We start from the raw sequence: 13,364 nt of genomic DNA on the forward strand, positions 1-13,364 counted from the left end.
ATTATAGCAAAGTTAAACCCGCACCCGCCCAGACCGGTTCACATTCCACCTGTTACCCGCCCGTGCCCATCATAAATCACACGCAAATTAGAAGCATCCATCAGAAGACAAATTGAAAAGTTACGGCTTCAAGAATTACAATCACGAAATGAAATGGTTACGCTTTCTTCAGTACGAACGCGAATTCACAGACGCGATTCGGCTGTCAAACTTCATAGGCTTTATTTACTGAGCTGAAGAAACACTGATCGAGATGCTAAACCAGGACTAAACCAGGACTGAACCAGAACTGAACCAGGACTGATCCCAGGACTAAAACAGGACTACAACAGGACTAAACCAGGTCTAAACTAGGACTGAACCAGGACTAAACCAGGACTGAACCAGGACTGAACCAGGACTAAACCAGGACTAAACTGGTCAGTCCGGGTCTCTGTCCCAGTCTTAGTCCTGGTGTGGCCCTGGTCTCAGTCTTGGTCTGGTCCGGTCTCAGTCCCAGTCTGGTCCCAGTCTGGTCCTGGTCTCAGTCCTGATCACCCAACAGTCTATGTTGACTCTACACAGACCAAGACTGAGACCAGGACTGAACCAGAAGAGAACCAGGACTGATCCCAGGACTAAAACAGGACTACAACACGACTAAACCAGGTCTAAACTAGGACTGAACCAGGACTAAACCAGGTCTAAACCAGGTCTAAACCAGGACTGAACCAGGACTGAACTAGGACTAAACCAGGACTAAACTTTTCAGTCCGGGTCTCTGTCCCAGTCTCAGTCCTGGTGTGGTCCTGGTCTCAATCTTGGTCTCGTCCCGGTCTCAGTCCCAGTCTGGTCCCGGTCTGGTCCTGGTCTCAGTCCTGATCACCCAACAGTCTATGTGGACTCTACACCTCCTGGCCCATCCCGATACTCGGCCCCTGGTTCAGTCCTGGGTTCAGTCCTGTTTTAGTCCTGTTTTAGTCCTGGTTCAGTCCTGGTTTCCTAGTCCTGGTTCAGTCCTGTTTTAGTCCTGGTTCAGTCCTGGTTCAGTCCCGCAGTTTACCTGATTTTTCCATTTTTCATTTAAACACAAAATCGAAAACTGTAAAAACGAACCATTATCCGTTTTTTCATTTTGGTTTTGGAGACAAATAATGAAGAAAATAGCAGTAAACTACTAAAAAATCAAACATCTCTGTGAAATATGGAGTGTGTGTAATTTTTATTTTTTATTTTTTTATGTATTTTAACTTTAATTGTCTTTATGTTTTATTTTCCAGTTTGGGTCAGCACATGATCGTCCACACCGAGGAGAGAGAGTACAAGTGTGACCAGTGTCCCAAAGCCTTCAACTGGAAGTCCAACCTCATCCGCCACCAGATGTCTCATGACAGTGGCAAGCGCTTTGAGTGTGAAAACTGTGATAAGGTACAGCCTTCCACGCACGTAAGTTGTGCACAGGAAGCACCGACTTTAACTCAAAACAAAGCATTTTCAGGTTGACTTCTAACCTTCATTCCTTTTCCAAGTGTTTTGAACGTATTTACAAACAAAAAGTGCAAATTGACTACATAAATTGGAGTTTTATTTTTCCAAAACTGTAAAATGTGAACTAATTCTTTTTAAATGTGGTGTTTGATTTTGAATTTGGAGTGCTGTTTTATTTTTGAAGGCATAGATGTAAACTAAAAAAGTAGACTGATAATATTTTTATTACATACTAAAGAAATTGATGGAATAACAATGGCACAGTGGAGTATTTGCCCAGTGTACACGCATCAAGAATCTCGGACTTCCGGTCATTGCGCAATACATACTGGGAAGGATTTTCTGAAAAATTGAACATCAAACCTCCATGTTTGTTTTCCCAGTGGGATGTGTCTATTGACAAAGTCGATCTTTTCAAGTCTGTTGAACCATATCGCTTTTGTTTCTGGTTCTGACATTGTTACATTTTAGTTTTGGGATTCGGACATCGTAATTGTGTGGTTGTTGGATCCTAACAGCGGAAAACGGCTCGAGAAATGTGTTTGCGAACTCCATAAATGCAAAAGGGAATCAGATCTGTGTGACTGCAAACCTCTGTTCAAACTGTTTCCCTTCCGAACGGAATTGAAAAATAGTGAAAAGCGAAAGCGATGAGCAGGATTGATCCAAAGAAAACCTTTGACTGCCTAAATCATTCCGAGTTTGCAGCGAACATTTTGTACGTGGAGCGCCATCAAAGCAAAATCCCGATCCCTCACTCAGCCTTGGTTATGAATTTAAAAAGTCAACGCCAAAGCAAAAGGCACCAACTTTTCACCAAGAAACAACTTCCCCTGCAAAGAGACCAAGACGTGATGTTGCTGCAAAACCACAAGAAAGTTTGAGTTCAGTCTGTTTGTCTTCTGCACCTCTCACTTAACAAACGGGATCCTGCTTTGTTGGCGCTCAACATACAAAATGTTCACTGCAAACTCGGGATGATTTAGGCAGTCAAAGGTTTCCTTTTTCGTCCTTCATGTGGATCAATCCTCCCCATCGCCTTCACCTTTCACTATTTTTCAATTCCGTTCGGAAGGGAAACAGTTTGAACAGAGGTTTGCAGTCACACACATCTGATTCCCTTTTGCATTTATGGAGTTCGCAAACACATTTCTCGAGCCGTTTTCCTCTGTTAGGATCCAACAACCACACAATTACAATGTCCGAATCCCAAAACTAAAATATGACAATATCAGAACCAGAAACAAAAACGATATGGTTCAAAAGACTAAAAAGATCGACTTTGTCAATAGGCGCATCCCACTGGGAAAACAAACATGGAGGTTTGATGTTAAATTTTTCGGAAATCCTTCCCAGTATGCATTGCACAATGACCGGAAGTCCGAGATTCTTGACGCGTGTATTTGCCCACTAACTGCATGGTTGGTGCTTCAAACCTTACCCAACTACTACTACTACTCCTAAATCTTCGCAAGTACTTCAGAAATGCTTTGTGCTTTGAGTTGTTCTGCATGTTTCGGCACAAACCGTACCGTCATTCAGTCGTGCTTTGTCCCCGGTGCTTTCAGGTGTTCACGGACCCCAGTAATCTGCAGAGGCACATCCGCTCTCAGCACGTGGGGGCCCGAGCTCACACCTGCCCCGAGTGCGGGAAGACCTTCGCCACATCGTCGGGACTCAAGCAGCACAAGCACATCCACAGCAGCGTCAAGCCCTTTATCTGTAAGTCACAGCACCTTTTCAGCATAGTACATGTTTTCATTCAGTATTAGCATTGTTATAGAAAAAATTAATAGCTTAACATTTCATTCAAGGCGTTTCATATGTATAAACACTAAAACAAACACTACTAAGTCTAAATTTCACATTGTTATTGCTGGATTTCTTATTGCTGGGATGATATCATCACACTTTACGGGCCAATAACATTTAATACAAATAGGAGCAGCTAAAATTAATATGGTTAACATTAATTAAGGGTTTCTAAAATCTGAAAACCATTTATCTAGATTTTATGTGCACAAGACAACATTGCAAACATGCCTGCACTGGAAAAAACAATATCTAGGTCAGTTAAAATGACTTAAATTAAGAATATTTTACTTTGAGTCGGTTCAACTTGACAAGTGAAATTATCTGCCAACAGAGTAACTGTGTTCTTCTAAATTCAAGCAACATTTGAGTTTGTTTCTTATTTCAAGTGCAAAAAGTTGTTGTTTTTCTTATTTTAAGTCAAGGGTCTCCAAACTTTTTCCACTGGTGAGCTACTTTTACAAAAAGAAAATGCTTAAGAGCTACGCATTTTAGGGGTTAGGGCGACCAGATTTTCAAAATGCAAAACTGGGACATTGAGTTTGGGGAAAGGGTGTGTAACAAAATCTGAGGGATTTCTGACACTGCACTTTTTGCTTCATTGTCATTTCCTGTATTGATGATAATTTATGCTTCTCTTTACTGTTGGTTAGGATCTGATTAGTCAAAACTTGTGATAGTCCTGTTTTAGTTTGGGTTTAAACCTGATGTAGTCCTGGTTTAGTCTTTGTTAATCCTGGTTTAGATCAAATTGGTCAAAAATAGGAACTCCTGGGACATTTCCTGTGTAAAATCAGAACAAATCACTGGTTTTGTTTAAATCTGCTATGACGGGGTCACAGGACTCAAAACTGGGCCTGTCCCAGGGAAAAAGGAACATCTGGTCACCTTATTTAGTACAGGAAAGGTTTAGATAGGGAACAGCAAGATATACTTATAAAACATAAACCTTTATCCATTTATTTGTGCACAAAGTTGGGCATTGATTTGTTAGTTTAATTAGTTAATTTAGAAATCCCTTGGTGAGCTACTTGGAAGGAAGTGGAGAGCTACAGATTGGAGACTTCTGTTTTAAGTGTAGCGAGTTGTATTTTCATATTTTACATAGAAAAGTCTTGTTCCACTGGCAGATCATTTTACTTGTCAACTGAAATGTACTCAAATCATGATAAAACTTTCTTAATTCAAGTCATCTTAACTTGGCTAGATTTTGTTTTTTTCAATGGGATTACCTGTAGTACTTCATTAAACAGTGTGTAGTTGTGATATGAGACTGATTGTAGTGTTGTTGTCATTGATTTGTATTTTCGAGTTAGTGACAGTGTTAAATGGGTTTAACCAGGCCCTGATGGGCTGTGTCTCTTCCCTCCTGCAGGCGAGGTGTGCCACAAGTCCTACACCCAGTTCTCAAACCTCTGTCGTCACAAGCGAATGCACGCCGACTGCCGCACTCAGATCAAGTGCAAGGACTGCGGCCAGTTGTTCAGCACTACCTCTTCCCTCAACAAGCACCGGCGCTTCTGTGAGGGCAAAAACCATTACGGTTCCCCAGGGGGCATGTTCAACCCCGGCATCCCCATGAGCTCCAGCCCCATCATGGCCAAGGCCAAATCCCACCACCCCCACCTCCCAGGCCTCAACCAGTCCAGTCTAGGCTTCACTGACTACTTTCCCTCTAGACCTCATCCCCACGCTGGGCTGCCCTTCTCCCCGGGACCCCACGGGTTCCCTTCGCTCCCTCATGGTTTTCCAGGAATCTTCCCCCCATCACTGTACCCCCGTCCAGCATTAATGCCCACTAGTCCTTTACTTAAAAGTCCCATAGGCGGCAACGGTCAGGAGGTAAAACTACCCCGCAGCCCCCTGGACGGCCCCCCGCTGTCTCTGGTCACGTCGACAAACAGCAACGCAGGCAACGGGCACAGTCAACCCGACGACAAAGAGAAGGACCACAAGCTAGACTTATCCTCGAGCGGAGACGTGAAGCCCAAGTCGAAGGTGACGGATATGTCCGACGGCAGCGACCTGGAGGACGTCAACACCACCAGCGGAACGGACCTGGACACAACCACGGGCACGGCGTCCGGGGAAGGGTCGGATCTGGAGAGCGAGGGCGACAGCGAACGGGAACGCAGTAAGAGGAGAAAGCCATCGGGGGCAGCAATGAGCCAGGAGGGCAGCCAGCCGGACGACACGAACAGTACGTTGGCGTCTGCGGTGTCTAGTTCCGGAAACCTCTCCATCGAACGTTCCTTTCTGAATGCCTCCTCTCAGCCGTCCTTCTTCCCTCCTCCCGACGAACAAGCCCTCCCGCCCACATCCACGAACGCCAACGCCGCGGCGACAGACTCCATCAAAGCCATCGCGTCCATCGCAGAGAAATACTTCGGCCCGGGTTTGATCGGTTTGCATCAGGAGAAGAAGATGGGGCCCTTACCTTACCATTCGATGTTCCCGTTCCAGTTCTTGCCCAACTTCCACAACTCGCTATACCCATTTGCAGCGGAGCGTGGCGGACTCAATCCTAGCATGTTCTTCAAGTCTGAGCCCAAATCGCCGCGGGAGCACTTACACAAAATCGGCGGGCATCTTGCATCGTCGGCCGAGTCGCCATTCGATCTCACAACGAAACCCAAGGAGCCCAAACTTCCCCCACCCGCGCCAACAAACCCACCCCACAACAACAGTAGCACCGGCAGCAGTAGCGGACCTCGGGCGCCCTCTACTGGGGACGAACAGCCATTGGATCTTAGCATCGGCACGCGCAGTCGGACGGGGCAGAACGGCGTGGCTGCGGAACTGCCAAATCGCAAAAACCACATCTACAGTGTTGGGAAAAGTTTGTCGGCGAAAGAGGACAGCCTTGCCGCGTTCCCGCACCTTCATCCCCAGTCGCTGCACCAGTCCATGAGCCAGCACCAGCAGCCCCCCTCGCAACCCCCACAACCTCCGCCCCTGCACTACGCCAAGCCCTCGGCCTTCTTCATGGACCCCATATACAGGTATTTCAGCCCGATTAGACCAAAGCAGCACCATAATCTGTGTATTATTCGTTCATTTGAATATGAAAACAAAAGTAAGAAAATGAAAAAAAAAACAGCTACTTTCTTCATTATTTGTCTCCAAAACCAAAATGAAAAAATAGGTAACGATTCATTTTTTCAGTTTTCGATTTTCTGCTTAAATGAATAATGGGAAAAAAGGGATAATGGCCGTTTTCCGTTTACATGACTTAAAAAGCGATGCCGGACTTTTGCACCGCATACGGACAGAATCAGGACTAAACCAGGTCCTGGACCAGGCCCAAACCAGACCGGGACTGTGACCAGGACTTAGACCGGGACCAGACCAGAACTGAGACCAGGACTGAGACCAGGACTGAGGCTGGGACCAGACCAGGACCAGACCAGAACTGAGACCGGGAATAGGACCAGGACTGAGACTAGGACCGAGACTGGACCAGACCGGGGCTGAGACCGGGACTGTGGCCGGGACCAGACTCGGACCAGACTGTGATTGAAACCGGAACTGAGATCGGTGCCAGACCAGGACCAAAAACGGTTTAGTCCTGGTTTAGTCCTGTTTTAGTCCTGTTTAATCCTGGTTCAGGCCTGGTTCAATCCGGCATCGCAGTTTCAGTCACGAAAACGGGAAACGGTCATCATCCGTTTTTTTCCATTTTTCATTTAAACACAAAATCGAAAACTGAATCATTATCTGTTTTTTCATTTTGGGTTTGGAGACAAATAATTAAGAAAATGGTTGTTTTTTCATTTTCTTATTTTTGGTTTTATATTGAAAAACAAATGAATGAATTATACACAGATTCATCATGTTAACAGCATTTTTTAAAAGCTTTGCCCCGATGTAAACTATTAAATTAATATTAGTTTGTAGCTAAAATACATGGAGGGTGGTTTCAGATTTTTGCTCCAAAAACGTCAACGAAAGGGACTACCTATAAAATATTTTGTTGTTTTACCCGCAAGCATTCTCATGTAAACAGGCCCCTAAACGTGAAAAAGGTTTAAGTAGAAGTACAAAATTCACTTAAAATATTAACATGACCTCTTCAAAAATTTTATGTTTAATATTTTTATGATAGATAATCTTAAAATATAAACTGCTTTCATCAACAAAATAGTTAAATGGAAAAGAGCGACATAATAAATAACATGATAATTTAAAATCACAATCAACACTTACATTTATTAGTGTTGGACTCAGTTGTTAGAGCTATATCAAAATATGCTTTTTTAAAATCGAAAGTGGGTACAAAAGTGTTTAATTTAGACTTGACTTAAGAAATGAAAGTGAGTGAAAGTGATGTGGTCGTGGTACGTAACCCTCTGCCTTGCTGTTGGTCCAGCAGGGTGGAGAAGAGGAAGCTGCTGGACCCAGTGGGCGCTCTCAAGGAGAAGTTCCTGCGACCGTCCCCTCCACTTTTCCACACGCAGGTAAAAGAACACACTCGAGTCGGTTCCATTTTGAAGGATTGTTTTATTATTATTTCAGAAGTGTATTTAAGTCAGACAGGGGTATGACAAGAGTTAACCAAATTTAAAACAATTTGCTCGAAATTTGTACCTGTCTGCTGCTCCACTTTTTGACGGCAGTGACATTTACGGCAATGTTGTGACCTACCGCCGTTTTGTTCTTACCTGTGAGTGGGGTTTGCTATCTCGGCAATGAGTTTTACCCACAACTGCAGTGCGGTTTGAGTATTTGCCTATCAGATCATTAGTCGGCAGGTTCATTTCAGCTCCAATCAGTGCACACAGCTGTTGTGTCCTTAGGCAAGACACTTTGGTTGGAGGGTGGAGGCCATGGCACAGGTTGACAGCCTCACTCCAGTCAGAGGAGCTTAAAGTGAGCGTTAGAGTGAATGAGCAATGCCTGTGTGTTGAAAAAAAGCACAATAAAATCTACTTTCAATAAAATATAAAATGCTACCGTCTTAAAAACTTGAAAAACAGAACAAGTTCATTTTCAACGGTTTGCAGTGGTTCAAAATTATTCCTCATTTACCTTATGAGTTCAGAGGCATCCTAATTATTCACTGTGATGAGTTTATAACCACTTTTCAAAACTTTCAGAGAAGAAATCAGAGAAGGGTGACCAGATGTCCCTGTTGACCCAAAATCCACTTTATTTATTGACAAATTTGACCAAAGTGCTGTTCACAAAGTTAAAAAGCATATGTATAATGCAATGAAAAAATATATACAACAATTATTGTAATAACAACAGAGGTGGGACCAAATCGTAGTTTTGCAAGTCTCAAATAAATCTCAAGTCTTTGACCTCAAGTCTGACTCAAGTCCCAAGTTAAATACAGGCAAGTCCAAGTCGAGTCTTGAGTCACTGAAGTCTGCTTTGAGCTTCAAGTCATTTCAAGTCTTTAAACCAAAGTACCAATTTTTTGCAATTTATATGAATTTTAAACTAAATTGTACTTAAAAAAAATCATGGTTTATTTATATATGAATATTTATATAAGAGCTTGTAAAAATTAAATTAGTATTTTTTTTCCATTTTAAATGTCTTGACAAGATCTTAGTATGAATCATTTTGGTCAGAAAGAAGATTTAGATTCAGATTTAAAAGTGCTTCTCAAGTCTTCTCAAATCACAGGCCTCAAGTCCAAGTCAAGTTGCGAGTCATTCACCTTCAAGTCGAGTCCCAAGTCTTAGTCCATTTTATCAAGTCAAGTCTCAAGTCCTAAAAATACTGACTCAAGACTGATTTGAGTCCAAGTCACGACTTGCAAGTCCCCACCTCTGCTGAACAGTAAAAGACCTCAAAACTTGTTAAAAGCCAAAGAAGACAAGTGTGTTTTAAGAACTGATTAAAAAGCACAAAGCGAGTCAGCTTGTCGAATGTGAATAGGCCAGTCATTCCATAATTTAGGCCCAACAACAGAAATTTCTGAGCAGTTTTGAGGCTTGTGTCCTCTGTCCCAGCAGAGACTTAAACCACTCATTTGTCACAGTCACTGTTGGGGAGTAATGGATTACATGTACCAGCGTTACGTAGCAGGTACCAGGTCTAAACTAGGACTAAAACCAGGACTAAACTCGGACTAAAACCAGGACTAAAACCAGGTCTTAACCAGGACTAAACCAGGTCTAAACCAGGATGAAACAGGACTAAACCAGGTCTAAAAAAGGACTAAACTAGGTCTAAACCAGAAGTAAACCAGGATGAAACCAGGACTAAACCAGGTCTAATCCAGGACTAAAACCAGGACTAAACCAGGTCTAAACCAGGACTAAACTAGGTCTTAACCAGGATGAAACCAGGACTAAACCAGGTCTAAACCAGGACTAAAACCAGGACTAAACCAGGACTAAAACCAGGACTAAAACCAGATCTTAACCAGGACTAAACCAGGTCTAAACCAGGATGAAACCAGGACTAAACCAGGTCTAAACCAGGACTAAACTAGGTCTAAACCAGGATAAACCAGGACTAAAACCAGATCTTAACCAGGACTAAACCAGGTCTAAACCAGGATGAAACCAGGACTAAACCAGGTCTAAACCAGGACTAAACTAGGTCTAAACCAGGAGTGAAACCAGGATGAAACCAGGACTAAACCAGGTCTAATCCAGGACTAAAACCAGGACTAAACCAGGTCTAAACCAGGACTAAACTAGGTCTTAACCAGGATGAAACCAGGACTAAACCAGGTCTAAACCAGGACTAAAACCAGGACTAAAACCAGGACTAAACCAAGTCTAAACCACTTTAAGTAATTTAATGGATTCTGTTACAAACTACATTTTGGGGTATGTAATCTGTAATCTGTAGGGGAATACATTTTAAAAGTAACTTTCCCAACACTGGTCCCAGTTTTGTAAAAAAAAATAAAATGTCCCAGATGTCCCTATTTTTGACCAACTTGATGTCCGCCAACAGCAAAGCAGCGAATACATTGCTGCACACAAACCGTGCTTAAAAATGACCTAAAAGCAAAAAAATGTGCAGAACGGACTATGTTCCGCACTCTTTTCTTAGTATCATTTATCCAAACCATCCCAACTCAGGTGTGTCCCAGTTTTGAATTCTGAAAATCTGCTCAGACTGGATCAGAGTAGAGTTTTGCTGTCCAACAACTAGCATGCGAGCGTGAAAAGGAATCAGGTACAGGCCCATTAATGAGTCATGCACATGTTTGTTTTGAATACTTAGCCACAGGATATGGTCCAAAACACACCACAGACAAAAGCTTAGGAGCAACTGACATACGAAGGAAAAGGTAACGCAACAATACGCGTTTAAATTGGCGTCCCTCGTTATATATTTTTGTTTTTTTTATACTTCTCGCAGCCAGTAGGTCCATAAATCTCCCAGTATGTGCTTTTACTGTGGTGGCTGAGCTGGCTGCGTGGATAATAGCAGCATGTCTATCAAGGACTTCCTGTGTTTGTGTCCCAGAGAATGGGGGGCTCTGGGGGGGAAGCGGTTTAATCTGACCTGGAAATCTATGTCCTCTTTCAACCGTGACGCTGCAATGGCCAAACATTCATTAAACCGGTTAATAAATGACGGCGAAACATTTGAAAGTACGAGGAATTGTTATGAAGCCCAGGCCCGGCGGGGTTTGAAGAAAGTATGGTGTGCTCGCTCGGTGTATATGTATATTTGAGGTCTTTCAAAATAAGAGAATGTCAACAATTTTATTTTGAAAGATAAAACTTAAGTGCTGATGTAAGTCACTATTATAATAATTAGTAGTAGTAGTAGTAGTAGTAGTAGTGGTGGTGGTGGTGGTGGTAGTAGTAGTAGTTGTGGTAGTAATAGTAGTAGTAGCGGTAGTAGTAGTGGTAGTAATGGTAGTAGTTGTTGTGGTAGTAGTAGTAGTAGTAGCGGTAGTAGTAGTGGTAGTGGTAGTGGTAAATGTGGTAGTAGTATTAGTAGTAGTAGTAGCAGCAGCAGTAGTAGTAGCAGCAGTAGTAGTAGTAGTAGTAGTAGTAATAATAGTAATAGTAGTAGTAGTAGTACTTGTAGTGGTAATTACTCATAACCAAAAAAAATAACAAAAAAGTACTTCCTCAAAATGCTACTCTACTACTACAGCAAGTACTACTAAAAAGTTCCTGTCACTGCTACTACTTCTATTGCAGCTACTTATAATTTAGACTAATAATTTGCACTAAGTACTTTTAAAAAAAAATATCTACTACTACTGCTTTTGAAAGTGAATACAGCTGCTACTTTGATTACTACTAATACTGCTTTAAAATAATTGCTCGGTGTATGTAACTGTACATACCCGGTAAGTAGCAGTAAAAGTGTTCGTACTGATCACTAAATTACTACAGAGTACACAAAATACTACTCTACTACTGCTATTTGAAAGAGAACGTACGACTACTACTTCTACTACTACTACACACTACTACACTCAATATAATATTATTCAGTATACACCCTTCTCATTCAGCATGTTTGTTTGTTTTTTTCTTTGTTTACCATTTTGTACTTTTTAAATACATACTAAAGGTATGAAAAATATGAAGAAAAATGTGTGGAATTATGTAGTAAAGAAAAAATTAAATAACTCAGCTAAATATGTTTTATATTTTCCATTCAAATCCTCACAGTATCCACCTTTTGTTTTGTTGACAGTGCTGTTTTTTTTTTTTTAATTTAAAAATATTTTTATCAGTCTAAAGCAAGTTTTGACATGTTTTGATTTTATTCTTTGTTTACTACACTCCATATATGTCATTTATAGTTTGAATACTTTTAGATTGTACTTCAATAATAGTTTAAAGAATCAATATAGTATTGATAACCACTTTAAATTTGTTTCACTGCTTTTTAAAGAATGTCTATCATTAAATCTATCACCACAAGAGCAGAGTTTAGTAAAGTAAATTACATAATAAATACCGTAATGTAAGTAGTAGTAGTAGTAGTAGTAGTAGTAGTCGTAGTACATTCTGAGTTAGTAGCAATAAATATATGCTTATTAATAATTGCTACTCTACTTACTGCTATTTAATTAATTTATTCATTAATCATTGCATTTATAAAGCGCCTTTCAAGATACTCAAAGACGCTTTACAGATCATTATTCATTCACTCCACACTCACACACAGACCACTTTCATACTGGGCAATGTGGGTGAAGTGTCTTGCCTAAGGACACAATGACAGTTTTTGCGACTGGCGCCCCCCTGTGGCTCCTGGAATTCCCAGTGTCTGTATGTTAATAATAAAAATACACATTTGAAAGTGATTGTAAGACTTCTAGTACGACTGTTAGGTTAGAATTATATTATTAAGCACATGTAACTTAGTAATAGTACATGTGTTAGTACTAATCACTAAAGTATTTAGTGAAAAGTGACAGTGAATTTAAGATTTCTAATACTACTGTTAGGTCAAAATTATATTATTAAAATATTATTAATAAATTGCCACAAAGTACTTATTGAAAATATACTATTAATATAAATAAAATACCTTAAATACATATACTATATTTTGGTTTAAAGACTTGAAATGACTTGAAGCTCAAAGCAGACGACTTGGACTTGACCAGTAACTCGAGACTCGACATGTACTTGCCTGTATTTGACTCGGACTTGAGGTCAAAGACTTACTTGAGACTTGCAAAACAGTGACTCTGATCCCTAGTATTACTTCTACTTCAAAGTGATTATACGGTTATACTTTTACTACAACTGCCGCGCCTACTTTTAATGGAAATACAAGTAAATATACCTCAGGACTGCTAACCCAACAAATAAATAATGGGCCACATGACGATGAATGAATTCCCAGGCTTCCAGCTGTGATTCTCCCAGCCGATCTAAACAATGCCAGCGCTAATTCAGTGATATGACGACATCCAGCTCCGGGCCTGTCTGTCCCGTCCCGCACTCTTCTGTAATAGAGGAAGGATGTAGGCTGTTTTTCACAAATAAACTCCGTATCAGCCCTCGTCTGTTCCCAAGCTCGTCCGAAGGCTCCGCGCCGCGCAGTCTCTCCCCATTGTCCCCTACGATGCCTTTAATTGTGCTCTTGAATTCTTGGTTTGGTCTGGGAGAGTGCAGGTCCGACGAGAACAA

At 41.5% G+C, this 13,364-nt stretch overlaps 1 protein-coding gene across 1 annotated transcript in view; it reads left to right on the forward strand.

Moving 5' to 3' along the window:
• prdm16 (PR domain containing 16) overlaps window positions 1-13,364 on the forward strand; it is a 65,940-nt gene that overhangs the window by 38,004 nt on the left and 14,572 nt on the right. The window contains exons 4-7 of the mRNA XM_055166050.1: window positions 1,260-1,407; window positions 3,036-3,189; window positions 4,655-6,281; window positions 7,649-7,736. Coding sequence (XP_055022025.1) covers window positions 1,260-1,407; window positions 3,036-3,189; window positions 4,655-6,281; window positions 7,649-7,736 — 2,017 coding nt within the window. The remainder of the gene's footprint in view (window positions 1-1,259; window positions 1,408-3,035; window positions 3,190-4,654; window positions 6,282-7,648; window positions 7,737-13,364) is intronic.

This window comes from Boleophthalmus pectinirostris, unplaced genomic scaffold (assembly GCF_026225935.1).
Source record: "Boleophthalmus pectinirostris isolate CB_2022bp ecotype Guang Dong unplaced genomic scaffold, ASM2622593v1 HiC_scaffold_8, whole genome shotgun sequence".
NCBI classification, from domain to species: Eukaryota; Metazoa; Chordata; class Actinopteri; order Gobiiformes; family Gobiidae; genus Boleophthalmus; species Boleophthalmus pectinirostris.